The sequence below is a fragment of the Megalobrama amblycephala genome, linkage group LG17 (genome assembly GCF_018812025.1).
Source record: "Megalobrama amblycephala isolate DHTTF-2021 linkage group LG17, ASM1881202v1, whole genome shotgun sequence".
Classification (NCBI taxonomy): domain Eukaryota; kingdom Metazoa; phylum Chordata; class Actinopteri; order Cypriniformes; family Xenocyprididae; genus Megalobrama; species Megalobrama amblycephala.
Window position 1 is genome coordinate 31,112,375 of NC_063060.1, and position 27,835 is coordinate 31,140,209.

Consider the following 27,835-nt stretch of genomic DNA (forward strand, 5'->3'; position numbering starts at 1 on the left):
TTTCTAATCCTGCTTAACATATTTACAACATGTTAGTTCCTATCATTAGACATTACACTGTAAAAAGTGGTGATTGTCAATTGTTACATTAAAGAGCTATTTCTATCTGATTGAACCCATAATATTTAGTTTTACTAATATAAATGAATGTACTTAGGTTGAATCAGCAATATTAAATAATATGTTTGGCTTGAATAAAACCAATTAACTTAGATGTTACCATTTTCTCCCAGTGTAGTTGTATTCCAGTTGTAACATTTCTAACCTTACTAGTACATTTTTAATTTAAGTATAAAGTAACCAAAAAGTGATTGTAACTGTCAGTGTTGGGTGTAATGCATTGCTAAGTTATTAATTACTGCAATTTAATTACTTTTCCCTTGAAAAAATTAAAGTAGGGGATTACTTTGACTTTTTCTGTAATTACAGTTACTTCTGATATAACTGCAATAAATACTGAGACTATAGAACAATACTGGATTTAACATCAAAATTTAATGTCTAATGTTAAAATGTATGTTTTTAATGTAGCCTTCTCCCTTTAAATACTTTGGTCAGTTCAAAAATATTATTTATTTGAAAGAATTAAAAGAGCAGTTTAATGTCTATCCTTGCATCACACTGATTCATAACGCTCCGATGCTTCCTGAAGCAGTGTTTTGAAATCGGCCATCACTTTATTTTCACTTTTTTTTGGCACACCAAAAACATTCTCGTCGCTTTATAATATTAATATTGAACCACTGTACTCACATGAACCGATTTAAATATGATTTAGTACCTTTATGGATCTTGAGAGAGGAAACGTCATTGCTCCCTATGGAGGCCTCACTGAGCCATCAGATTTCTACTAAAATATCTTAATTTGTGTTCCAAAGATTAACGAAGGTCTTACGGGTGTGGAACAGCATGAGGGTGAGTAATGACAGAAATTTCATTTTTGGGGTGAACTAACCCTTTAAAGAGCAGTTTATCTAGCCTGTGCATGGCTACCGATTACATGTTCTCTCATGGTATTTACTGGTTTGGCGTCCTGTAGGCATATTTGCAGTCTTTTGAAGCACGCCTGAGGTCACTGATCTCTCAGGAGCAAAACACCACATTCTTTTTTTGTGTGCCCAGCAGAGCTGCTCTTTGACTTCTTTGCCCATATAAGGCAGGAGATACCATGGCAACCGCGGGCTTGAATAGCTGTGTCAAATCCCTCCAAACCCCCCCCCCCCCCCACCCCTCACATGCACGCACACACATACACACACTCCCTCACAGGCACGCGGCGCGCGCACTCTACTGGACACTGGCTGGCGCTCTCTCCTCCTCTCTTGTCCTTCTCAAGCCCGCGCGACTTTTGCACTTCCAAAAGCAGGTAGGAATATTGAAAAATTCCCGGGGGTTTCGCCGCCGTTAACGACACGCTAGCTTAACATTCGAGGCGTCAAAGGTGAGCGGAAATAAATACAGTGTTCGCCGAAGTCAGGAGTGAGGTATGTCGCTAAAGCTATGGCTCCACCCCTCCCCCTGCTTGATGATCGCTGGAGGTTAGGCCGCATGTCTATTACTAGCTCTCATAAAAAACAAGAAAAAGGGCATTTAGCTCCGGATCACGGCGAAACCATTAACACGAGCTTACGTTAGGCTCTGACCCGTTCCGTTTTTGATTTACTCGTTCAGCGCCACGGTAACTGTTAGAGGGACTCCAAAAGTCTGTCCTCATTTCACAACAAACAAGCGCAGAGAGCACTTCCTTGAACAATCAGTATCGTGAACGAAGACGCTGCTCTCTATATACCGAGATGTTTTTATTAGTATTTTTTTTTGTATACTTTTAAGACGTTTAACTATTGTAATATAAGTTGTGTGTTTATTTTGCTTGTCATTACTTGGTCTGGCAAGGAATTTTGAAAGGTTAGACGTTTTAGTAAAATTTATTGATCATCTACGTCTAGTGAAATTATCAAAAATAATGTTATATATTATATATAATGTTATAATTATATACTGTGTGTATATATATATATATATATATATATATATATATATATATATATATATATATATATATATATATGAGAGAGAGAGATCATTTATATAGTATCTCTACATGTTGTAAAGGCCACAGAATATAGAGCAAAACTAGTTAAACTGTCAGTGTTCCTGTTATCCTGGAAAACTGGGAAATATCCAGGCCAAAAAAGTAATGGAAATATCTGTAGGTGTTAGTTATTTGCCCTTACTTATTAAGTGTTTGCTAGGCTATTAATTACTTATTGAAATTCAGTAATAACAATATAAAGAGAGTGGTCTGAAAGCATGGGAATTGTGAACTGCTTGAAAATAACAAGTAAAGAGCAATTCCATGGTTTTAAGTAACTTCTTTTGCTAACACTTTATTTTAGTGTCATTGTTACACGTTACATGAAGTTACTGTAGTAATAGCTGTAAATTATTCATAATTACATTCAATTAGCCCTAAACCAAATACTAACTCTATAGTAAGTACATGTAGTTAAGTATTATTACTCACCACTTAAGTGTATAATTGATACTGATGCCTTAAATAAAGTGTAACACATCTTTTTTTTTTCCTCACAGGTCTTTGATTGAATTGGAAACTAGCTTCCAGATAACACGTTATCTGAGGTGTGACTAAAGAAGTGAGAGCAAAAAGTGAATATGGTTAGTCATCGAGGCAAAACATCATGCACAGCCCACTACATGAAGACCAAAGTTGACTGACTCAGACTAATCTGTCTGAGCCTAAATGTGTCATACGAAGCTGCGGACAATTACCAGATCTAGAGGCCTTCATAGCTTCTCATTTTAGAACACGCAGCTGTCAAAAAAAGGGGTCAACTGAAACTGTCTGTGCCAACAGCACGTTTGGGAGTATTTTTCCTCCTCGGTTGTGCTGAGAACTAAGCGATGGCCATGGTGAGAGGGGGGTGGGGAGATCCCAATGGGGAGACTAATGGACTTGGTGACAAGGGTTACCTGAGGGGAGATGAGGACGACGGGTCACCACAAGGAGGCGGCAGTGACATGGAGGCCGGGGATGATGATAAAGGTTGTGTGGTGGACTGTGTGGTCTGCGGTGACAAGTCCAGTGGGAAACACTACGGTGTGTTTACCTGCGAGGGCTGCAAGAGCTTCTTCAAACGAAGCGTCCGGCGAAACCTCAACTATACCTGCAGGTAATGGAGGGAACTTCAGCGCTGTTTATGTATGTGCTAGCTGTACGTGTTAGTTGATGTTTTCAGTATGTTAATTTCAGTCTCAACATTAAGCTTTTTTGGTGCTTTCAGATCAAACCGAGACTGCCAGATTGACCAACATCACCGCAACCAGTGTCAATACTGCCGTTTAAAAAAGTGTTTCCGCGTGGGAATGCGCAAAGAAGGTAACTGTCTATCCCGCTCATCATTAAACCAGTCAGAATGGCTCTCCGTCATTGTTTAACGCACACAGACTCAGTCAACTGATCCACTGATTTGTCAACATATTATAAAATGTATAGTAAACAAAGGGGCTGTATCTCTTATGTACACAGATTTAGACAGTTTACACTACCAAAAAATGTAAAAGTCTGGTTTTTGAAAGAAGTCTCTTATGCTCACTGCTGTATTTAATTGACCAAAAATACAGTAAAAATAGTAATATTGTGAATGTTATTACAACATTAAAAACTCTTTTTTACTGTAATATATTTTCAAATGTAATTTATTCCTGTGATGGTAAAGCTGAATTTTCAGCATCATTACTCCAGTATTGAGTATTGCATGATCCTTCAGAAATCATTCTAATATGCTGATTTGCTGCTAAAGTAATTACTATTATCTGTTAAAAACAGTTGTGTTTCTTAATATTTTTTTGGAAACGCAATGCATTTGTTTGTACAATCATTTGTATCATTATAAATGCCTTTACTGTCATTTTGATAAAATTTTATGCATCCTTAATGAATAAAATTTTTTTTTTTTTTTTTAACAATCTTACTGACCCCAAACTTTTGAACAGTACTTTTCAGGGCTTGACATTAACACCCGCCAAATACAGGTGGATTTCAGCAGTGGCGTGTAACGCAGTCCCTCCTACCAGATGCTTTGTCAGGTTAAAATGTGTATATATAATATATACATTTTTCAATGAAGTCTTTTAAAAAGGCATCTGAAATAATAAACTAAGTACAATGTAGTGTTGTCAAAAATATTGATATATATCGATACTGAAATATCTGAAATGCATCCATCCGCAGAATAGATACACTATACCAGCTGCGCTTTCTCACTCTCTCTTCTCTCCGACAACAAGTTGATACACAAACCCGCCTCTCCTCACTTACTAGTTTCATTTGCTCTGGATGAATATTGTTGGTATATTTCAGCATGGGATTGCACTCATTGCGCATCATTTTACTCATTCCCGCAGATTTTGTGCTCACACCCAAAGAGCGCACTGCCTCTCAGTACTAAATTGCGTTCTTTTTTTGCTGCTTATTGCTCTTAAACAGTCAAATACACACAAAAAATTAAAATGTCAAAATGCCCATCTTGGCGAGTATTCACGCAATCAGTCAGATGTTGTAAGTGAACATAAACATTTGAGAAAGAAAACTCATGTGTAACAGTTTAATGGATCCATGTGTCAGGTCTTAAAGTGACAGCAGCCTAATATACCTGCTGCCAAATTATGAGATAATATTAAAAATATCTATGTGGCAGTTTTTCCCCATGGTATCAATGTCAAAATTGTGGGCAGTGAAAATGCTGAGTGGCTAGTAATGTTGGAAAACCACTAGCCACAGTGGCTGGTGAGCAAAAAAGCTAATGTCAAGCCCTGGTATTTTTGAAGCAGTATTTCCTACAGCACAGGTGCTTTAACACTACTGAGTCTAGCGTCATGCCAAATAAATTATATATACAAACTGTGAGTTTGCAGTCTGAACTGAATGTGACTGTGTACCACAAATTTATGCAAAGACAATAATTAGTCTTTTTACTGCATTGTTTTCACTGACTATATGCAAAAGCAAGCATACAGTACAGTGTAGTCTAGTTTACAAACATGGAACAGGTTATTTTAATTAGTCTCACAAGTTACTGGTTTGAATTAGTCTAACAGTAGTAATGGGTTGATAAAGCAGAATGCTATAGGAAACACTGTTTTATATTTGATAGTTAGAGGGAAGTGAGAGCTGTATTTTATTTTAAGCCAACCCAGATGGTGTTTGTTTACCACAATTGCCAGTGCACATGATGAAACTTACATTAGGGCCTGATGACCTATATATTTTAGGTCTTCAACAGTTTTGCTTTTAAAATGAAGTGATCATTGCAATGTTTAGCTATGTTGAACATTTTCATTGCTCATTTTTAAAGTCTCTGGAGGTTTGACTTTAAAAGTGTTTCCAGTTTCCTTTTCTTTTTTTTTTCTCGAGTGCTTGTGTAATCAGGAATTAGATGTTTCTAATCCCTTCAGTCCTTTGACTATCTGCCAGATGTTGCGTGATAGCAAAAAAAAGGGCTGTTGGAAGATTGTAAAGTCGTCTATCAAGCGCTTCAACTCCTTCACAACTCTCCCCGTCTTCTTTTCCATCTCCCCCTTTAGCAGTTCAGCGTGGACGCATCCCACCTTCGCATTCGAGCCTCAGTCCATCCACGACTCCAGTGGGCGGTAATGCCGGGAGCGGCGTGAGCGAGTTCTACAATGGGCAGCCGGTGTCCGAGCTCATCTCACAGCTCTTGCGGGCAGAGCCCTACCCCAACAGCCGCTACAGCCATCAGTACGGCCAGCAGATGCAGGGGGGCGGAGGATCCGCCATGGGCATTGACAGCATCTGCGAGCTAGCCGCGAGACTCCTGTTTAGCACCATCGAATGGGCCCGAAACATTCCTTATTTCCCCGAGCTGCCTGTATCTGAGCAGGTGGCCTTGCTGCGGCTCAGCTGGAGCGAACTGTTTATCCTTAACGCAGCCCAATCTGCCCTGCCCCTGCACATGGCCCCGCTGCTCGCTGCTGCAGGCTTTCACTCCTCTCCCATGTCTGCCGAGAGGGTGGTGTCCTTTATGGACCAGGTGCGCGTCTTCCAGGATCAAGTGGAGAAGCTGACACGCCTGCAAGTGGATTCAGCAGAATACAGCTGTCTGAAGGCCATAGCGCTCTTCTCACCAGGTGCGCCAGACACATTACCCTGATTAAACTGCATTTAACTGAACACAGTCGAATTAAAGAAGATGTAATACATCTGTTACATTCAAAATGTTAGAGAATAATAATGAGTATTGTGCTGGCAGTCAAACTTCCAGCATTATACTGGCACCTTCTACTAAATAAGACAAAATCATGTTTCTTATGAAGTACCTTAATACCTAACATTTTGTTAGGAATAAGGCAATTTTATAGAGCAAATAAATGTATTATTTAGACCTTCTTGTATTCTCTGTCCTGCAGTGTCATGTTTTTAGTTTGAGTTAAAATTTATACGCTTCAAACATTTTGAGTATGTGCCCTTGGAACATGAACCTATGCAGGGCTCAACAATAGGTATTTTAAATCATTTTTTCTTCTTATGATTACACCAGCCCCACCATCATTTTATATATATATATATATATATATATATATATATATATATATATATATATATATATATATATATATATATATATATATATATATATATATATAGTAATGATAATCAAATATGTGATGTTTTTTTATATGTGTGGAAAATTATACGTTTAAATACATACACATATAAATTTAAAATGTTTTTTCCTCACATCAATCAAAGTTTATTTTACAAAGAAAATTAGTTGGATGCAAAGTAATTTCTGGAAATTATACAGTAGTGATAACTCCAAGACAGCTGTAAATTCATAAACACTTCTGCTGTAAAATTATGGCATGCAAAGCATTACTGATTGTTTTTGTGTGTGTGTGTGTGTGTGTGTGTGTGTGTGTGTGTGTGTGTGTGTGTGTGTGTGTGTGTTTAATTTATTTATTTGTAAGCATTCTTGCAATTTCTACAAAACTTGCTAGCCAGCTAGATAATTTTCCTTTGGTGTCCCCTTAAGTTTAAATTAGCAGACTGTGCAACCAAATGTTTGTTACCAATGCATAATAATGTAAGATATAGTGACAGTGCAGCACTGGCCCAACTGATCATCACCTGGCTACAAACTCTCACATGCTAAAGTCTAAAGTCGTCTTTCACTATCTCTGAAAATTAGTCATGAAACAGCTGTTACCCTTCTCTTATTCACCCCCTATTCTCTAGTGGTTTTCAAAAGCAAAGACAGTAGGCCTCTCTTCTAATACACAATGACGCTATGAAAGATATTCAGTCAAGAGCAGTGAATGATTGTCTTTTTCTTTTGTTGTTTGATTAACATTAAAGGGATAGTTCACCCCAAAATGAAAATTTGATGTGTATCTGCTTACCCCCAGGGCATCCAAGATGTACGTGACTTTGTTTCTTCAGTAGAACACAAATGATGATTTTTGACTCCGTTGCTGTCTGTCAGTCGTATAATGCGAGTCAATGGTAACACAATTTATAAGAGTCAATAAACATGCACAGACAAATCCAAATTAAACACTGCGGCTCGTTACGAAACATTGATGTCCTAAGACACTAAACGATCGGTTTGTGCGAGAAACCGAACAGTATTTATATCATTTTTTACCTCTAATACACCATGTCCAACTGCGTTCAGCACTCGTTTAGTGAGGTCTGATCGCGCTCTGACAACGGCAGTGATGTCTAGCACACATTGAAGTATAAGCGCGAGACATCACTGCCGTTGTCAGAGCACGATCAGACCTCACTAAGCGAGTGCTGAACACAGTTGGACATGGTGTATTAGAGGTAAAAAATGATATAAATACTGTTCGGTTTCTCGCACAAACCGATCGTTTCGAGCCATAGGGTTTAATTTGGATTTGTCTGTGCATGTTTATTGACTCTTATAAATTGTGTTACCATTGACTCGCATTATACGACTGACAGACGGCAGCGGTTGGAGTTAAAAATCATCATTTGTGTTCTACTGAAGAAACAAAGTCACCTACATCTTGGATGCCCTGGGGGTAAGCGGATAAACATCAAATTTTCATTTTTGGTGAACTATCCCTTTAACGACAGATAGATGAGGCTGTTGTCACTTTAAAACATTATGCATGGATTCAGTACTTTAATACTTTATAAATTAATACATCTGTTTTAAAATGTCGCTATCAGAAACCTCATATATTACGTCTTTTTCCATAAATCATTACTGTTGGTCACCCTTTACATCTGTCTGTGGGTTTTGCAAATATTTAACAAATGAAAAGTTTTAAAAGACCTTGTGACTAAACCTTTGAGGAGCAGAGAAGAGTGTCTTAGTCTAGTATTTGTCGTTGAGTCAAAGCCAGTCTTAATCATGTGTGAAGCACTTCATCTTTTTATAACATGAAATTTTGGCCAAAATACAGAAAAACTGAGCACCCCACATAGCTACAAACAATAAACTTGATAATCTGTATGAAATTGTAACATGATGCGCTTACTGCCTCAGATGCAACCATTCTAATGACGGAAAACATGACATTCACTGGTTGTTTGAGCTAATAATATAATGCCACATGCAAGTATATGATCACATATAGAGCCACAATATCAACTTTAAAAACGCAGTATTTGATTATGTAAAAAATAGTGTGTTTGTTTGTTTTAATATCCTGAAAAGTAGCAGTTTTTGTACAAGGTTTCTGACCAACAGTGGGCCGGGGTGCCCAAAAATTACTTTTGCCTATGTACAGTATGAAGTAAATCCGGTCCTGAGTATAATGATAATTTCACCCAAATGTTTACTTTCACTTTAGACATAACTAACTGTGGTAATGTGAATACTCACCATGGGCATTTTGACACATACATGTATGTGTTTGTCTGTTCAAGCGCAATAAGATGCAAAAGTGAACTGAATTCAGCACCTGTGCATCTGTCAGTACTGAATTCAGTTCTCTGTCGTGGTTTATTGTGCCATTAATAACTCATCATCAAGCACATCCCGCTTTTTCTTCTCATTCATCCATGTTTCTTTGCTGCTCTATTGTTTAAGCTTTTCTGCACTGCACAGATATATTTACATACAGATAAACTATATAGAAAAATTTCTATCTATTGGCATCATCATATCGCCTAGCCCTACTCCACGCCTCCCCTAATATGCTCTCCCCACACTTTGAAAACCCCTGCTCTAGAAATAATCAATATAAATAATTATGTAGCAATTACAGACTTAATTATTCATAACCATCCATTTTACAGATATAGTATTTCAAGATTAACGTTTTAGTGCAAAAATATTGGTTATTCTCATCTCACACTTAATTTAAATTTAAATTAAATCACATATAGTCTAGATACAAAAAAAAAAATCAAGTTCAAAAATTCCACATACACCTATACTAATCCTGTACCTCAATGCTTTACTAGTTGAGTTACACAAAATCTCATTTGAATCCTAATATCTGCTGTTGTTCATGTTTATCTTTAGATGCGTGTGGGCTGACAGACCCAGCTCATGTGGAGAGCCTGCAGGAAAAAGCTCAGGTGGCCCTGACGGAGTACGAGCGCATGCAGTACCCTGGACAGCCCCAGCGCTTTGGACGGCTCCTGCTGCGACTGCCAGCTCTGAGGGCGGTGCCCGCCAACCTCATCTCTCAGCTCTTCTTCATGCGCCTTGTGGGGAAAACGCCCATTGAGACGCTCATCCGTGACATGCAGCTGTCTGGCAGCTCCATCAGTTGGCCGTATGCTCCAGGACAATAATCATTATCAGATGTGACCACAGAACCAGGCTGGATGTCTCTGTTTTGTTTTTTAAACCACACATTCACATCTGATATTAACTGTATTACCAAATGCAACAGGGTCATACTATGGGAATGGTGAATTCAGTAGTACATTGCAGATGGCTTGATTTATGTTCTGTGAACTGTTTTATGATGCCCAGAAGCATCTTTAATTTCTTTCAAATTACTTGAGAAATACTGGTTATGTGCCAGCCAAAGGTAAGATGTTAGGTACAGTTTAAGCACCAGTTATTACAGTTATTATGTGGAAACTGGTTAAAACCCAAAACAACAAGGTCTGTCAGTTGGGTATGAACATAAGTCACTTTGGACTGTCCCTGGAGGCACCAGGAAATCAAGTCCCACTCATACTCTGTTCTGCCCTGTCCTTGTGTACCACAAAGCCTGAAGGAGGAGGAAGTAGACATGATGACATCCAAAAACCCAAACAAACCAAACTGAAACGGTCAGAATTGGGACTTAGGCATTTGTTTTGCAAGTGAAAACTACTTGGTTTGTATTTTTAGCTCTTTTGCCCTATCAATGCCCATGCATTTCTTTGAGGAAACATTGAAATTTGCAAAGATTGGATTATGTTTTGTGAAATTTCCATTTGACAGAATATTTGCGGACTGTAAAGATACAGACTTATCTCTTTAAGAATGATTCATATTTCTTTGACGCACATTTGAGATAATGTGCGTCAAAGAAACCCCCCCAAGATAAAAATCACCCCCCCCCCAAGATAAAAATCAGTGAACATTCTTCATGGAAGTGGTGTTCATCTATATGCATAAAACTTATACATGTTATCTGTTTTGCTTTTGTTTTTCAGTCACATTATGTGTGTCGACCAAAAGAAATACCTCTACAGTCTGTTGAGACTCAGACGGACTCTGTCATTCATGGCTGTGTCAGTTTTAAAATTTATCTACACACTTGAGCTGCTCACTTTACACTAAAGAGGAATGATTGGATCTATCTGTTATGTTTGTGTTACGAAGGCTGTTTTTGGCAAGAAACTGGCACTTCCTGTTTTGTCGTTCGTGCTCTGGTGTGGCGTTTCACCGGTGACAGCATGTTGTATTGGCTCTAGTTGTGAGATGTAAGTTTTCTAGCCTTATAAATACATCTGAATGACTAATATTACCTCATATTTAGGCCTTGAAACATATCAGGCGGTCTAATATACATAAACGCATCAAAACGGCAACATGTACAGTTTTCATTTTAATATCTTTGTCTTTTTAAATACTTGTGTATGACAGCTTGATTAAACAAAAGTATCATACATTGAGTTGTGTACTTAGACTTTTTTGCCTGTTACTTATCAAATTATTAAAGTTGTTAATAAAATATGAATTTTACAGGAAAATTGAAAATATTTACAATACCTCTTGCAACTTTACAACCACAACACAGCTTATAAAAGTCTATACCAACGGTGATGTACACAGTGTATGCATACATGTGTACAGTTTCAGACAAAGAAATCCTGAGGATCAGAAACATTAGTCTTCTCTCTCCTTGTAAATCCTCTGTCATAATTTTTCACTAGTTTCTTGATATGACACAGTTCCTGCCTCAGTTTCTTACACCGGAGCTTCTTGGCCTGGTATTCTGGAGACTGTGAGAAAGGATATGGCCATTAGGGATCTACAGACAAATAAAATGACAAAAACACATTGGCTAAAGGCCCGTTCACACCAAGCACGGTAACTTTAACGATAAAGATAGTTCTAAACAAAGGAATAGCAGGGTCAACAACACAGACAACAACTGCAGAGTGCGCTTAGAATAAACAGCAAAATGTCATCCACTACTGTGGATGCTAATATAATTGTCTTTATAGTTATCATTCTTGGTGTGAATGAGCCTTTGAATCATTAGGGCTAATCAATCTCCTAATACTGATGTATAAAAATCAGTCTGTATTGAGAAATATTTTTCTTTACCCGCTTCAGATCCTTGAGTCGATTATATTCATCAGCTACAGCCTGTGATACAAAGACAAAATATATGGGTTGTATTGAGCTTATATCATACACCAAAAAGGAGTTTACACGGCAATGCCATAGAAGAACCATTCTTGGTTCAACAAAGAACCTTTCAGTATAAAGTTTTTAAAAGAAACATTTTTCTTTGAAAAATCAAAAGAACCTTTTGTGGAATGTAAAGATTTCATGAGTGAATTAATTTACTAAATTTATGTTAACTTTTAATAACAATTTTACATAATTTTAATAAATGTATACATGGCCGGTTTCACAGACAAGGCCTAAAGGGTTACTTCACCCAAAAAATGAAATTTCTGTCATTAAAAGTAAGACCATCGTTCATCTTCGGAACACAAATTAAGATATTTTTGATGAAAAAAATAGTTTTTTTTTTTTTATCCTCAATAGAAAGCAATGAAATTACCACATTCAAGGCCCAGAATAGTAGTAAAAACATACAGTAGTTAAAATAGTCAACATGACTACAGTGGTTCAACCTTAATGTTGTGAAGCGACAAGAATTCCTTTTGTCCGGAAAAAGTATTGTTGCAGCACTTCCAGGTTCTACATCCGAATGCCGGCTCATTATTGGCCGACGCCTGTTCACATGAGCAGCATGACGCATGTGTGTGATGCTGACGCAGGAGCCGGCCAATACAGAGCCAGCATTCTGACGTAAACAGAAGCGCTGCAACGAAAATAGCGTATGAGAATGACAAGGGAGAGATGAATTTGTTGAATAAAGTCATTATTTTTGTTTTGTTTTTTTTGCGCACAGACAGTATTCTCGTCGCTTCATAGAATTAAGCTTGAACCACTGTAGTCACGTTGACTATTTTAACAATGTTTTTACTACTTTTCTGGACCTTGAATTTGGTCATTTCGTTGCTTTCTACTGAGGATAAAAAAACCTCTTGGATTTCATCAAAAATATCTTAATTTGTGTTCCGAAGATGAACAAAGGTCTTATGGGTTTGGAACGACATGAGGGTGAGTACTTAGTGACAGAAATTTTATTTTTGGGTGAACTAACCCTTTAAGCCTAGTCCCAGACTAAAATATATGTTTGAGCTGTTTTAACCGAAAGCAACTTTCACTGACATATCTTAAAGGTGCCCTAGAATTAAAAATTGAATTTATCTTGGCATAGTTAAATAACAAGAGTTCAGTACATGAAAAAGACATACAGTGAGTCTCAAACTCCATTGTTTCCTCCTCCTTATATAAATCTAATTTGTTTAAAAGACCTTCGAAGAACAGGCGAATCTCAACATAACACCGACTGTTACGTAACAGGATCATTAATATGTACGCCCCCAATATTTGCATATGCTAGCTCATGTTCAAGGCATTAGACAAGGACAGGACGTCTGGATGTGCACAGCTGAATCATCAGACTAGGTAAGCAAGCAAGAACAATAGCGAAAAATGGCAGATGGAGCGATAATAACTGACATGATCCATGATATCATGATATTTTTAGTGATATTTGTAAATTGTCTTTCTAAATGTTTCGTTAGCATGTTGCTAATGTACTGTTAAATGTGGTTAAAGTTACCATCGTTTATTACTATATTCACAGAGACAAGAATGTCGTTATTTTAATTTTTAATCACTTGCAGTCTGTATAATTAATAAATACAACTTCATTCTTTATAAATCTCTTCAACAGTGTGTAATGTTAGCTTTAGCCACGGAGCATAGCCTCAAACTCATTCAGAATCAATGTAAACATCCAAATAAATACCATACTTGCGCGATTAGATATGCTGCATGACGAACACTTTGTAAAGATCCATTTTGAGGGCTATATTAGCTGTGTGAACTTTGTTTATGCTGTTTAAGGCAAGCGCGAGCTCCGGGGGGCGGGAGCACGAGAATTTAAAGGGGCCGCAGCCTGAATCGGCTCATATTTAATGATGGCCCAAAATAGGCAGTTAAAAAAATGAATAAAAAAAAAAAAATCTATGGGGTATTTTGAGCTGAAACTTCACAGACACATTCAGGGGACACCTTAGACTTATATTACATCTTTTAAAAAGACGTTCTACAGCACCTTTAAAATATGTCAGTGCCATTGTTTTGTCTCAAGATTCACACCAGTAATGTCCTAATTGAACTAAGGCCTAATCCTGGCTTAATCTAAGCCCTGTCTGTGAAACTGGGCCTTAATCTTTTTTGCATTTATTTTACTTTATTAATGTTTTTTTGTTGCTTACCTGGAACTTGGTGGACTCCTCATGGAGGGTGTCCAGCTCTCGGCTCAGTTCATTCATTTGATCACTGATATCATCCATTTCTGCACAAAGGTTCTTGTAAACAGAAAGGGTGACATCAAACTGTTTCTTGAACTGTCTGCGCTGTTCATCTGTTGTAATTTCTGAATAAGAGCTGTAGTAGAAGAAAAAAAATCAACAAGTAACTAGCTATTTTGCAAAGCAGTCTGTTCTTAGAACAGTAAACAAACAGAAAAATAGACTTTCAGCTCTTTTCAGCTGAGGAAAACTCACTCCTCAAACTCATATGTGTCTAATTCAGTGGCTGAATCTCCACCAGTGGTGTAGCCTGTCTCACAAAGAACATCCTCAACCTCGTACGTTTCAGGTTTCTCTTGAACTGAGCTGCTCTGCACTTCAACCTCCTCCACAGGGCTGGAGCTCATCCACCGATTCTGGTATAACGGTTCTGGGGAGCAACTGTTCACGTTCTCAGAATACCTTTAAAACAAAATGCAATGAAAATAAAACTAGTGTGCATTTGTACTTTGTAATAACTTTTAGTCCCGGACATGGTCAGAAAGGAGGCCGGACTCACACGTTGCTTTTGTATGCAGCCTCGCTGTAGACGCTCACTGTTCCCTCAGTGTAGGAGGTGAAGCTGTTCTCTGCTTTCAGATGAGGGGAAGCCTTCTCTGATAAAACCACAGTGGGGGTGTATTGAGTGCTTCGCTGGAACATACCATGTATGAGTGTTAATGGGGCCAGAGAACCACAGAACAACATGAATTAAATCAATTTGAGAATGACCCAAGCAACAGGAGCTTACTGATGGGAAACTAGAACAGACCGGAGGACGATCAGAGATACCATCGTACATGTCCCTGAACAATACTGTATCTTAAGAGACCACTTGAGAAGTTGTACATCACACAATACACCAAGACACTGTAAATCTATCACAACACAATTATCCCACCCTCATGCACATGCATGACTTCCTCTAATGAAGCGTAATTATTATAGCTTTCAGGAAACACACTTGATGAGCACTGCACATGGCACTGCCTGTTCAAAAATACTTGCGTATTGTCTTAACAACATGTGGTTGACAAACAACATCTGAGGTCAAAAAGTCAGTGCATATTCCAAGAATGACTCAGTTTGGAGTCACCTCACAGTGAACCAACTAAAATAAACTCTGTGTCTTTTAATGAAAAAAGTGTTATGTCTACTGTAACCATGTATTTATTTCTGATAATTACACCAGATGGCAAATTTAGGCCTACATTTAGATGAAAATATCACTTACTGGTCAAGCTGTATCAATAAAATCTCCATCTAACTCATATCAACCATATAGTAACTGATAAAACAAGTTATCGGTGACTGTCGAGAGGTCACAATTTGTTTACTGACCTTTATTCAGTGTTCATTATGAAAAAAGTCATGGCCAGAATCATTGTAAATCAGTCAATGATTAACACAAAAACAATGCAGATCATATGATTGATTTCATTGTACAGAACTGGTGAAGACTGGTGTCACAGGTTTAGGGTACATTATTTTTAAATAATGTGGTCCACAAATTCAGTTCGCTAAACCTTCTCAAAGCATATTACCACAGTCAAAATAAATAAATTAATACATTTATAAATTAATAAATTAAATTAAATTAAAAATAACAACATTTTTAAAATTTAAACTTTCTATTCATCAAAGAATTTTGAGAAATACATGTTTTCCATTAAAAAAAATATTAAGCCGCACAACTGTTTTTAACTGTGCTACAGTGCTAATAATGAGAAATGTTTCATGAGCAGTAAATCAGAATATTAGAATGACACTGAAAATTCAGCTTTGCCATATCAAGTCACATTACATTTAAAATATATTACAATAAAAATACAGTAATTTTATATTGTTATAATATTTCATAATATTACTGATTTACTGTATTTTTTATCAAATAAACGCAGCCTTGGGGAGGCCTTTCAAAAACATTGTTTTTAACAGTAGTATATGCATGTGTGTGTGTGTCCTGTGGTAATTTCTTATAAGGCATAAAACAATTTAATAATAACCATATTTATGTTCACATTTTTGCAACAAAACAGGTTTAACATTATCCTCTGAATGCATGTTTGCTTTAAGGATTGGTTGTCTCGGGTCGCGGTTTGCTATCATGTATAAAACAAGACATAATATAATCTATAATGCTAAAACAGGACCCATATCCTCTGGACCAGACTTGACCCAAATCTTGTTTCTCTAATCTTAAGAATCCCAATAAAGGAATTCAAGATATTTCATACATATTGTAAGCTTTAAATACTTGAAAAATAAACATACCAGAAAAACTTAATGTGAATAACCAAGACCTAAATAAATTTGAACTGCCATCCAATATGAACTCACCCAATCTTGTGTATTCTGGCTCCTGTCTGTACGGAGGATAGGTGGTTCTTCCCAGTAGATATTAGGTTTGCCATGACGCCATATTTTGCTTCGAGTCTTATAGGCAAAATAGGCTGCAACAGCCAGAGCAATCATGACAAACAGGCCACAAACCAGAGCCACAGCCTAAAATTAAGCAGAAACACTTGTTTATGCTACACTGCAAAAAACACTTCTTCTTACTCGGTATTTTTGACCTGTTTCACAGTAAAAATATCTAAACATTCTTAAATCAAGATATATTTATTTGACAAGTATATTCAACCCTGAGTTCTGATCAATCAAAATTAAAACAAGAAAGAATATCTGCCAATGAGGTAAGAAAAACGAAAGGAAAATTTGATTTTTTTCTTACCCCATGGTAGATATTAAGCACAAAATCACGTAATTTTGACCTTTTTATTCTCCTTCAGAAAACAAGACTTTTCATGTAAATGTATATTGAGTTAAGATATTTTACTGAAAAACAAGACAAAAATACTTTAGAAAATCTTTTTTTTTTTTTTTTTTTGCATTTTACAGTGAGAATTATGTCTTGTCATACTGACCTCCTCAGGATCCATGAAGCAGTAGTGATAGAGATATCGATTAAAGGACGGATATGCACCAGGGAAGCCTGTGCCGGCTCCAGCGCTGATGCTGGGATTCCCTAATGAGGTCTGACACATCATCAGGATGGGGTTGTACAAGATGCTTTGTGAACTCTGGGCCATGGGATTCACCCCAATGACGAATATGATGTCTATAATACACTGAAGAACTGCCAGAACCACGTCCACCACAAAAATGGTCAGGTAAAACGTTTTTCCTTGCACACACCATACCTTTGAGAAACTAGTCACTAGGATGGCCAAAGATGCTACAAAATTAAGGGCTGCCATTGAGATCATGGCTGATTTTGCTGAGTAGGGTGTCATGTAAGAGCTTTGATAGCCATAAGTTCCTCCATAGTACCCAGACCCCATGCCATAGCCCCCAGATCCAGCAACATAGGCCCCGATGCTGCCCTCGTAACCATGCATATCCCAAACTAGAGTGGAAGCAACACAGGCGAAAATAACAAAACAGAGCAGAGCCGTCAGTCCCTCCATAGTTTTCACGATGCCAGGTGGTGAGAACCATCTGTAGAAGTGCTGAGGGTTTCCCTCCATTTGAGGAGCATCAGGCACTGAAGAGTATAAGCCATACTCGCTCCGTTGAGAGTAGAAACTTCTGGATGTGTACATATTTGATGGGGCAATGTAGTGTGGACTGTACTGAGGTGGGCTGTCATACTGCTGTGTTTCATACATGATTTATGAGAGAATCTGAAAAGAGAAATGAGATCAAATTAAGATCATAAGATCATCTGGGAACAACAGCTTTCTGCTTTCTGAAACCAAAACTATTCTTTTTTTTCAGACAAAAAGCTGTTTTCATTTATTTTACATTTTAATCTCTTAAAACAATATGGACAAGTAGCACTCTTATTATGGTAAGAAGAGCATTTATTGTTATTATTAACTAAAATCATAACTGAATTGTATATATATATATATATATATATATGAAAAATTTAAACTTAAAATTAGAAATGTTGCCTGAAATAAATAAATTTAAGTTGAAGAATTAAAATAACAAACTAAACTAAAATTATTTAAGCACACGACAAAAATTAAAATGCAAACTGAAAATATAAAAAAAGCTAATATAGACATAATAATTATTAAACATAATTATTAAAATATAGCTGCAAGCAACAATTACGGGGTCAGGCTGAATAAGGGAAGAAAATGAAATATGTGGAATTGTGGACATCTGTGATCATGAGGTTAGGATTAAGCTGTTTAAATTACATAAGTTAAAGCATTTATAATAGCATGGTTTATAACTTCTGAGCAGTAGGTGGCGCTATGACAAAACTGCATGCACCCTCAAGTTATGCTTGTGATGACATGTACCAAGTTTCATGTATATACACAAAACTTTTGCAAAGCTACAGCCGCATATCCATTTTGGCGTCCTCGCAGTCAAATTTGTTGACGCAGTATAAAACAATGGTTGGATCTATCAAAAATCTTTTAATAATTTTTTGTCATGAGTGTCTGTAGATGTTACATACCAAATTTCATACAAATCGTTCAATTTTTGTAGCAGGAGTTTGAAAAAGTAGGTTTCTAATTAAATTCAATATGGTGGACAGTAAGTATGGTATGGCAAATTTGGTATCGTAGGACTTGGCATAAGCCAACAAATCTAATGTAAGTTAAATGACAACATGTTAAATGTATAAGTTATAAGCATTTTCATGAATTTCATTATATCTCTTGATCACTAAAGTGCGCTGACCTAAAACTTTACAGGTCTTATCAGAACATGTCCTTGATCAATCATACTGAGTTTCGTAACGATACGTTCATCTGTTCGTAAAACACAGCATTTTATGTCAAAATTCAACCAAAGAAAATTGGATATCATTCAACTCAGCATGCCTCAAGAAATCTAAGGATCCATCCTTTTGATTTTAGGCATTCAAAAGTTATAAGCAAAAATAGCCATTTTTCTATCCCTGCACCAGTAGGTGGCACTGTGACGATGCTGTGCATGTACTCTCAAGTCATGCCTTTAATGACATATACCAAGTTTGCTGTCAATACAGCAAATCATTGCAAAGATGCAGCAACAAATCCATTTTTGCGCACTCGCCATAACTTTTTGCCTGGAATGTGAGTAGATGCTACATACCAAATTTCATGCAAATTAGACAAATGCTCTAGTAGAAGTATATATAGTCAAATATACTATATAGTCAAATAACACAGAGACCACATTGCCACTCGACACTCATCCACTGCCCTCAGTTAACGCCCACATATTAGCACCCACATATTCTCAATTATACATCTGATAACTGAAACACAATTTCTAAAGTATTCTTGTGTCCAGTCATCACTTCTGGTCAAAACACCGCTCCAATTAAATCTTGCGAATGTGATATTGCTTTTATCTAACAGTTCAATAAGTTGATATTTATCAACATACATTATAGACACAATATTGCAAGTTACTTTGTCTATTTTGCGCTAAGTGAATAAAAAGCAAAGCACTAACCCGTCTGTCTCCAGAGAAATTCACAGCCTTCTTGAATCAGTAAGTGTTTTTTAACAAATTGGTTTAGTGAGTGATTCAGTGACTCACTCATAAAAACATTCACTTTATTGTTTCTGAATGAATCAGTGTGTTTGAAGGAATCATTTGAATTAATGATTCAATGACTCACTCATGGAGACAGTCACTTGTTCAATTACCAATGTAGCCTGCAGAAAGAGTCAGTGAAAAATCTCAAACAAACAAACACAATCGGAGTGATACAAACACTTAAAAGTACACTCTAAAAAAATGCTGGGTTAAAAACAACCCAAGTTGGGTTGAAAATGGACAAACCCAGCGGTTGGGTTAAATGTTTGCCCAACCTGCTGGTTAGTTTTATTTAAACCAACTATTGTTTAAAAATTGCTGTATGGCTAGCTTAAAATGAACCAAAAATAGTTGGGAAATTAAAAACCAGATGCAATTAGAGGCAACAATAATAGACAAAAGGTGAATGTTTATTAATAAGCTTTAATATTTTATTAATATAAATTTAATAGTTTAATAGTTTATTAATATAAATTTATGAATAAGCAATTTAATAAATGTTTATTGTTTAATAATTATTCATTGAACATTAATAAATGTTCATTTCCAACATATTTTGGGTTAATTTTAATTAAGCAATACAGTAATTTTTAAACAATAGTTGATTTAAATAAAACTACCCAGCAGGTTGGGCAAACATTTAACCCTACCGCTGGGTTAAAACAACCCAATTGCTGGGTTTGTCCATTTTCAACCCAGCATTTTTTAAAGTGTATACATTTTATCACTACTTTTGTTCCCTGTGATTACAAATGTATTGTTAGAGTACAGCTTTACTCGTAGAGTTACATTAACATTTTAGATGGAACACACCTCTTTATACCACAAACAACATTCTCGCTCTTGTTGAGTCCAGCTTTAAACATCATTCCCTTCATCAGTCTACTGCAATTCAGACAAGATGCTCTGAATTATTCAGAGAAACATGAGCAGATGCAGTCATTGGGGCTTTTCATGTTGTAAGTTTTCTTTCTCACTTTTCTGTTGCATCCCCCAAGTGCACTATACAGCCATTATATATGAATAAAAGAGTTGAGGAGATAAACCACTAACAGGAATATTTCTAATACTGTACCCTTTTAGTTAATTATGCTTTGGAGAGAGGGTGAGCTGCACACCTGTGGTAACTTGAAAAGAGTGAATAAATAATTCAAGAGCTGAAAATCAACCTAGCAAGCTTCATACAGCCTCACAGGTGCATGTTGAATGGACAGCTATTTTTTGTACTTTTTTTTTTTTTTTCAACATAGAATATAATAGTACAACTTTCCTCCTGAAAATAAACAGCTATTATTTTAGATTGTTCTGATCCCATAGCTGTCAAATCTCATCTGGTTTCTGACAGCTACAATCACATGAATCATAAAACAAGTAATTGATTTGACATCAGAAGACTCACAAAGTACTAGGAGATGTCAGTGTTTTTACATCAACTACAATCCATTCTAAAAAGGTCTATCATTTTGTAGTAAATAAATGTTGCATACAACATTACGTAACTTACCGTAACACAACAGCCACTGGTCTTTTCCTTAGTCCAGCTTTTCTAAGCTTGGCAGTTTTTTGTCAAGTATTGTTTAGCGTTTGAGTTTATCCGTTTGATGTGAATACTTGTGACAGCTGCTGCTCATGGTGACTTGTGTGGAAGATCTGGGCCTGAAACTCTAAACCCGTTGCTACTGACACTGAATCAGTCTTATTGGCTCCTTAGTGGGTCAAAAGTTAAGGTGAATGAGAAGCTGAGTTAATGATTGGTAATGTTATAAAGTGCTTTAAAGCAACGGTCTAAGTCTGATTTTACTTGTTTTGTTTCTGTCAAAGTAGGGCCATTTTGGTTTCTGTAAAATAGGATTTATTTACAAATTGTAATGATAATTTTAAGAGCCATAAAAACAGTTGCAGTAATACTGCAAATAAAAAATATGGTCTGTGAAAGTAAAGTTTATAGATTAGTTTAAGCCAAATGGCCTCATTTTTCTTTTTACAGTGAGTAATTTGTAAACAATACAAATAAATAATATATATTTTTTAGTAATTGCTGTCCTTTGCAGTGAAATTTTGATCAAAATCACGAATCCTCATCTTGATGTGGCTTAGTTTTGCTTTTAGATATTCACACCGTTCCTTCTTCTCCAGAAAGTAGGGATCCTTGAGGAAGCACATGAGAAGTTAAAACAACATTACATAATTTCATCTCGTTTCTCACTTATTTTTTGAAGCAGGTTAAAGTCAAGACTTACGTTCTTTTTTTGCTCATATGTTTTCAGTAAGCCATTGATTCTCTTACTCTCCTAAATAAAACATCCACAAACAATTGAAACAACTTGCTTGAATAGTCTAATAAAAGGTAATACAGAGACAAGCTAATATTTCGCCTCACCTCAGGGTTTCTCCTGTTAATGATGAGTCGGCTCATCATGGTGTCTAATTCCTGAAACTTCATTAAAGTAGCTGTGATCTCCTTGTGTAGTTCCTTGTACTCCTGGTATTGGTCATTAAAGACTGCTTTGTATTGCTCCCTGTCTTCTATTGAATGAATTTCAGGATATTTTCTGTTTTTAAAAAAAAAAAAAAACATTTCTTACAAATATTTCTTACAATAGTTATTTAGAATTTTTATGTGTATTTTGCATGTAAATGTTTTACATATTGCACATTTTCTTGAGCTACACATCATTATAATGAAAATCTCATAGAATCCAATGCAAGGATTGAGATAAGGGGTTTTACCTACCCATCAGGTGCATTTTAAAGTAAATACACAGAAATAGCAGCATGAATCAAACATGACACATTATCCATTAAGTTTTCAAAAGCCCTTCCTAGGTTGTCTACATCTATAACACCTAGATGGAAAAAGAGCCTTTATAGATCCTTCGAGAGGCTTAAATGGGATAAAACCAACTGAATATAACCAACACCTGTTTGTTTGTCCGAAATATATCATTTATTTTTGTTAGACTAGAAATACACCTTGAAAAATACTAACATAATATAATCAGCGACGACTCTGGGTTTAGGAATGTGTCCAACTGGAATAGCTCCAGTTAAAATCTTTCGCTCCTCGGCTCTCTCTGAGACATAAACCCGTCTGCTCTTATTCACAGAGCTTTGATCCATTTCATCTTTGAATGAAATTTTCTTGGATCTAGTCGAGGAGCTGCCCATATTGGATGTGGATTCCAGAGTCTGCTGCTGTAACTGAAAGATAACAGCCATTGCAATTAGTACAACTTGATAAGAATAGTGAGAATTTTGTGGAATTTCATTAGTGCCGTTTCTAGTTAAAAGTGAAGCAAAAACCCTGTGATCACTGTTATAGCATTTTTATGAGGTTAAGAACAAAAGACATTCATATTCCAATTAATTAAATATATATACACAACCATTTAAACATTTCTTATGCTCTCCTGGACTGCATTTATTAAAAAAAAAAAAAAAAAAAATAGTAAAAACAGTAATAAGGGTTAGTTCACCCAAAAAATGAAAATTCTGTCATTAATTACTCACCCTCATGTCGTCCCACACCCGTAAAAGACCTTCGTTCATCTTCGAAACACAAATTGAGATATTTTTGATGAAATCCAAGAGGTGTATGACTCGTCCATAGACAGCAATATAATCAACACTTCCAAGGCCCAGAAAGGTACTAAAGACATCGTTAAAACCGTCGACGTGACTGCAGTGGTTCAACCTTAATTTTATGAAGCGACGAGAATACTTTTTTTTTTGTTTTGTTTTGGCCCACAAAAAGTATTCTCGTCGCTTCCTAAAATTAAGGTTGAACCACTGCAGTCACGTCGACGGTTTTAAAGGGTTAGTTCACCCAAAAATGAAAATTCTGTAATTTATTACTCACCCTCATACCGTTCCTCACCCGTAAGACCTTCGTTAATCTTCAGAACACAAATTAAGATATTTTAGTTGAAATCCGATGGCTCCGTGAGGCCTCCATAGGGAGCAATGGACACTTCCTCTCTCAAGATCCATAAAGGTACTAAAAGCATATTTAAATCGGTTCATGTGAGTACAGTGGTTCAATATTAATATTATAAAGCGACGAGAATATTCTTGGAGCGCCAAAAAAAACCCTAAATAACGACTTATTTAGTGATGAACGATTTCAAAATAATGCTTCAGTAAGCATCGGAGCACAGATGAATCAGTGTGTCGAATCTGCTGTTCGGAGCGCCAAAGTCGTGTGATTTCAGCCGTTTGACACGCGATCTGAATCATGATTCGATACACTGATTCATTTGTGCTCCGATGCTTCATGAAGCAGTGTTTTGAAATCGGCCATCACTAAATAAGTCGTTATTTTGTTTTTTTGGCGCTCCAAAAGTATTCTCGTCGCTTTATAATATTAATATTGAACCACTGTACTCACATGAATCGATTTAAATATGTTTTTAGTACCTTTATGGATCTTGAGAGAGGAAGTGTCCATTGCTCCCTAAGGAGGCCTCACGGAGCTATCGGATTTCAACTAAAAGATCTTAATTTGTGTTCTGAAGATTTACGAAGCTCTTACCGGTGTGGAACGACATGAGGCTAAGTAATAAATGACAGAATTTTCATTTTTGGGTGAACTAACCCTTTAACGATGTCTTTAGTACCTTTCTGGGCCTTGAAAGTGTTGATTATATTGCTGTCTATGGATGAGTCATATACCTCTTGAATTTCATCAAAAATATCTTAATTTGTGTTCCGAAGATGAAGGATTTAGGGATTCTTTGATCAATATAAAGTTCAAAAGAAAGCTTTTATAACTTTATATATATTTTGATCAAATTACTTCTTGCTGAATAAAAGTATGCTGATCAGTAAAATATGCATTTACCTGGCTGCTCATCTGGCTGGTCAAGGCCTCCCTCTGACGGCGGGCAGCTTCATGCTTCCACATTTTAAGGCACACCAAGAAGCTTATCAAGTACATGAGCATGTTAATGAACATAAATGCAGTACCAGCCATCTGACCACCCTCGACACGACACAGATTAGACAGGACCGGGTTGACACCGACCGTCATGAAGCAAAGCCCACCACGATTCAAATCATTCACGTAGACTATACCCACTGCCATGTACAACAACGAAAGAACTAGATTCATCACAGCCTCGGTGAGAGGCCACCATTTGGAATCCAGCAGGATCGTTCGGTAATACATTGTTAATCCCAAAACCATCAGGATAACGGTCAGCAGCCATGAGAGTCCAACAATGACCAACACAAAGGTTGTCATGGGTCCAGTGTAACGGTATCCTTTCATATCAGTGAATCCATAATTTGGCCTGTAATAGTTGGACCACTCACTGTCTCTCTGAATATACGCACATACACAGGCAAAAACCAGCGCTCCGAATACAAGTTGAAGGCCAGCGAGCAGCCTTAAGAGGCCAGGCCAAGACTTCAGGTAGGAGTATTTTAACTTGTATACTTCTAACTTCTCAGCGTAGTACTCTGCTGGATGGATACTGGTTAGTTCGGATTCAAGGGTGTCATATGTGTATCCCCCTGAACCTGGGGGGAAGTTTGGCTTGAGGTCACCAGAAACTTGTGCATCCTGAGCATCCCAATGTTTTCTGTCCAGCAATGGAGAAACAGGCGGACTACATCTTGTCCCATTGGGTAGCATTTTAATTCCACCTGAAGCTGTTGAAAGCGATTCAGAATCAGTCTTCTTCCGTTTCTTAAACACACCAGTCCATGGTTTCAGAAAGACACTTGTTTTAGTCTTCTCAGCTTCCGTGTTGTCCCTCTGCTTGGCTGAATTGCCCTGATCAGAGGAGAAGCTTGAGTCCTCATTGTTATCATTGTGAATTTTTGTGGGATCCTCCTCCACATGTGCTCTGTTGACATCTTCACTTTGAGAGGATGAGACGTCATCTGAATATAATCTGCCGAGGTCCGTCATTTTGTTGTAGCTGGTGAACAAATTATGATAAAGCAGCTGTACACAGTCATCTTAGAGAACTCTATCAAACTAAGAACAAATATAAGACCTTTTCATTTTAATCTCACTTCACACGTTAAGTTATCATTCTCAAACAATTTCAAAATTGTATGAAATATGAATAATAATAAAAAACATATAACTTAAAGGTGATAAAGAGGATCTTTTCGTCGACTGAGAAACCAAAGACTGTTACTGAGTTTTTGAAATGAGCGCATGCGTAAGAACAACCCCCCCTCCTTTCGAGGGAACGCCTCCCAAAACGCGTGCACGAGTAACGGAACACGAGTGTTTACCACCGGCATTCGCTGTGTCGTGTTAGTGGATTCATTATGTCGGACTCACCGCAGGTAACTCATAATCTGCAGTTGTTACTCCTGTCTCCTGACAAAAACATTGCATGCAGCGCCTGTAGAGTGTGGAAAGTTACTGGAGCGCGCAGCCGCGCTCGTCTCTCACAAGGAACGTCATGGCAGTGATTGACAAGCCAGAGGGCCAATCGTTTACACGATGATCGCGTAAACGATTGGCTGATGTTTTTAAGGCCCTACCTCGTGCACAGATGATGTATATTAATATTATTCCTTTCAGTGCACCTAATAAATAGCCTTTTATCAGTTAGTAAAGACAGTTTCAGGTAATATTGCAAAAATGTACAAAACAAAACATCCTCTTTAGCACCTTTAAGCCTATGTTGTGTTTTAGAAGCTAAGCATTTTAGTAATCAACAGATTCACCCACTAGACTTTGCTGATGGTCTTTTCAGCAGGTATGGTTAATAGTTGTATTTGTTTTCAAAGTGTATCTAGTACAGTCATAAACTCATATCATATATACGCAGCAGTTTCTTATTATCAACTGTACGGAAGCTGAACTTTGCTCTCTTAAGCATTTGTTCTGTAAAACATAACAGAAACATCAGACAAACAACAAAAAATGCTCACCTTGTTGTCAGAACAGACTGGTTTGCTGTAAAGTGAGAATGGCTGTGCTAAAATGGCTTCAGAAACTAAAACGTGAGTAAAAGGCACTGTGGCAGGAAGCCGGATAAGAGATTAAACATTAAACCTGCTGCAAAGGCCAAGTCTGGTGACAGACACAGGCTGGCATTCAACTAGGCCTACCTGCTGCTGCCAATGAATGCTTCCCCACAGAATCTGGACTTGATAACCCTCAGAGGAAATTGTCCCAAACTACTGATTTTTATTTCACTGGAATCATGTAACTACTTCAAATTTCATTAACTAAAAGTCTTTTTTCCTTGACGTGGAGCCATCGAATCTTACTCTGTTATTCGGCACCTAATCACTAGAGGGCAGTAGAGGAGTATTGACTAGCATAGCTCTTCATGCATCAAGCTACTTATTTTAATGGATATGTTTTGTTACATGTGTTGTCTGTAAAATAATTTCACTTCTCTCATATGGAGAAATTCATAAGCTGTCACAGTCTCTATGGTTGTCAGAATGAAAAGTAGGAAATATGTTGCACCGTTATACAGATTTTCCATGTAAACTTAGAAGCAGCCAGTTCATTTTTTTTTTTTGTGGATGTTGTTTTGCATTTGGTTACTACAAAGTAACTGAATGTAAATACATGTTAAGGGTTGTACAATCACTCAATTGTCAAAGTAGAGTGCTTCATCAGCAGCTAATTTGTCTTTTAGCAGAAGAGATCATGAGGCCTGTGAACAGTAAGATAAATAAAAAGAGGACTGACACATAGGCTAATTCAATACTTTCAGATGTTTCTTTCTCTGGTAATTTTAACCTCAAACAATTTAGATGAAGACCCAATAGAAGATAAATACTCATTAGATTAATATTCAAACATTATGACGTTTTTTTTTATGTTTGAAATGAATATTCCAAATTAATATGGTAAAATGTCATTGAAATTTTAAGTAGCCTAGTTCAAATGTTAATTAAAAAATTCATTGAAAAATTAAAATACTCCATTTGGGTTCCTCAGATTGCCACACTGGTGAAATCCCGTGGAGAACCTATACAACCTTAAGGTCACTTAAATGTCATATGTGCTTAATGAGCAGTACATATTACAAGTGTCTCAAAGCTTTTAATTGGGTTACTGGAGGAGTCTTTCAACTTCTTGTTGGAACTAATGGACACCTGCCCTTTTTGAAAGAGGGCCTAGAGGTTCTCCAGAGGGTTCTGCAAGTGTGGTGATCTGAGGAA

General features: G+C 36.9%; 2 protein-coding genes across 6 annotated transcripts; one reads left to right on the plus strand and one right to left on the minus strand.

The window, feature by feature from the left end:
• The first annotated feature begins 1,210 nt into the window (after nucleotides 1-1,210).
• On the plus strand, nucleotides 1,211-11,133 carry nr2f6a (nuclear receptor subfamily 2, group F, member 6a). 5 transcript variants are annotated; one of them, XM_048162652.1, is made up of 5 exons: nucleotides 1,211-1,366; nucleotides 2,593-3,191; nucleotides 3,303-3,397; nucleotides 5,605-6,168; nucleotides 9,543-11,133. In XM_048162652.1, exons 2-5 carry the CDS (start codon nucleotides 2,923-2,925, stop codon nucleotides 9,815-9,817), a joined length of 1,203 nt encoding a protein of 400 aa, XP_048018609.1. In that variant the 5' UTR covers nucleotides 1,211-1,366; nucleotides 2,593-2,922; the 3' UTR covers nucleotides 9,818-11,133. The 5 variants fall into 5 exon arrangements, with proteins under 5 accessions (XP_048018609.1, XP_048018613.1, XP_048018610.1 ...); XM_048162656.1 differs by having other exon boundaries at nucleotides 5,608-6,168; XM_048162653.1 differs by lacking the exon at nucleotides 1,211-1,366 and adding an exon at nucleotides 1,425-1,538.
• On the minus strand, nucleotides 11,058-26,936 carry LOC125250194. Its single transcript, XM_048162657.1, has 14 exons — nucleotides 26,585-26,936; nucleotides 24,528-25,611; nucleotides 22,677-22,888; nucleotides 22,068-22,239; nucleotides 21,928-21,978; nucleotides 21,724-21,835; nucleotides 19,129-19,148; nucleotides 17,059-17,784; nucleotides 16,472-16,636; nucleotides 14,652-14,785; nucleotides 14,348-14,554; nucleotides 14,057-14,228; nucleotides 11,796-11,837; nucleotides 11,058-11,467 (listed from the first exon to the last, which is right to left on the minus strand). The coding sequence occupies exons 2-14, from the start codon at nucleotides 25,599-25,601 to the stop codon at nucleotides 11,321-11,323; spliced, it is 3,234 nt and encodes a 1,077-aa protein (XP_048018614.1). The 5' UTR covers nucleotides 25,602-25,611; nucleotides 26,585-26,936; the 3' UTR covers nucleotides 11,058-11,320.
• Nucleotides 26,937-27,835: the final 899 nt, after the last annotated feature.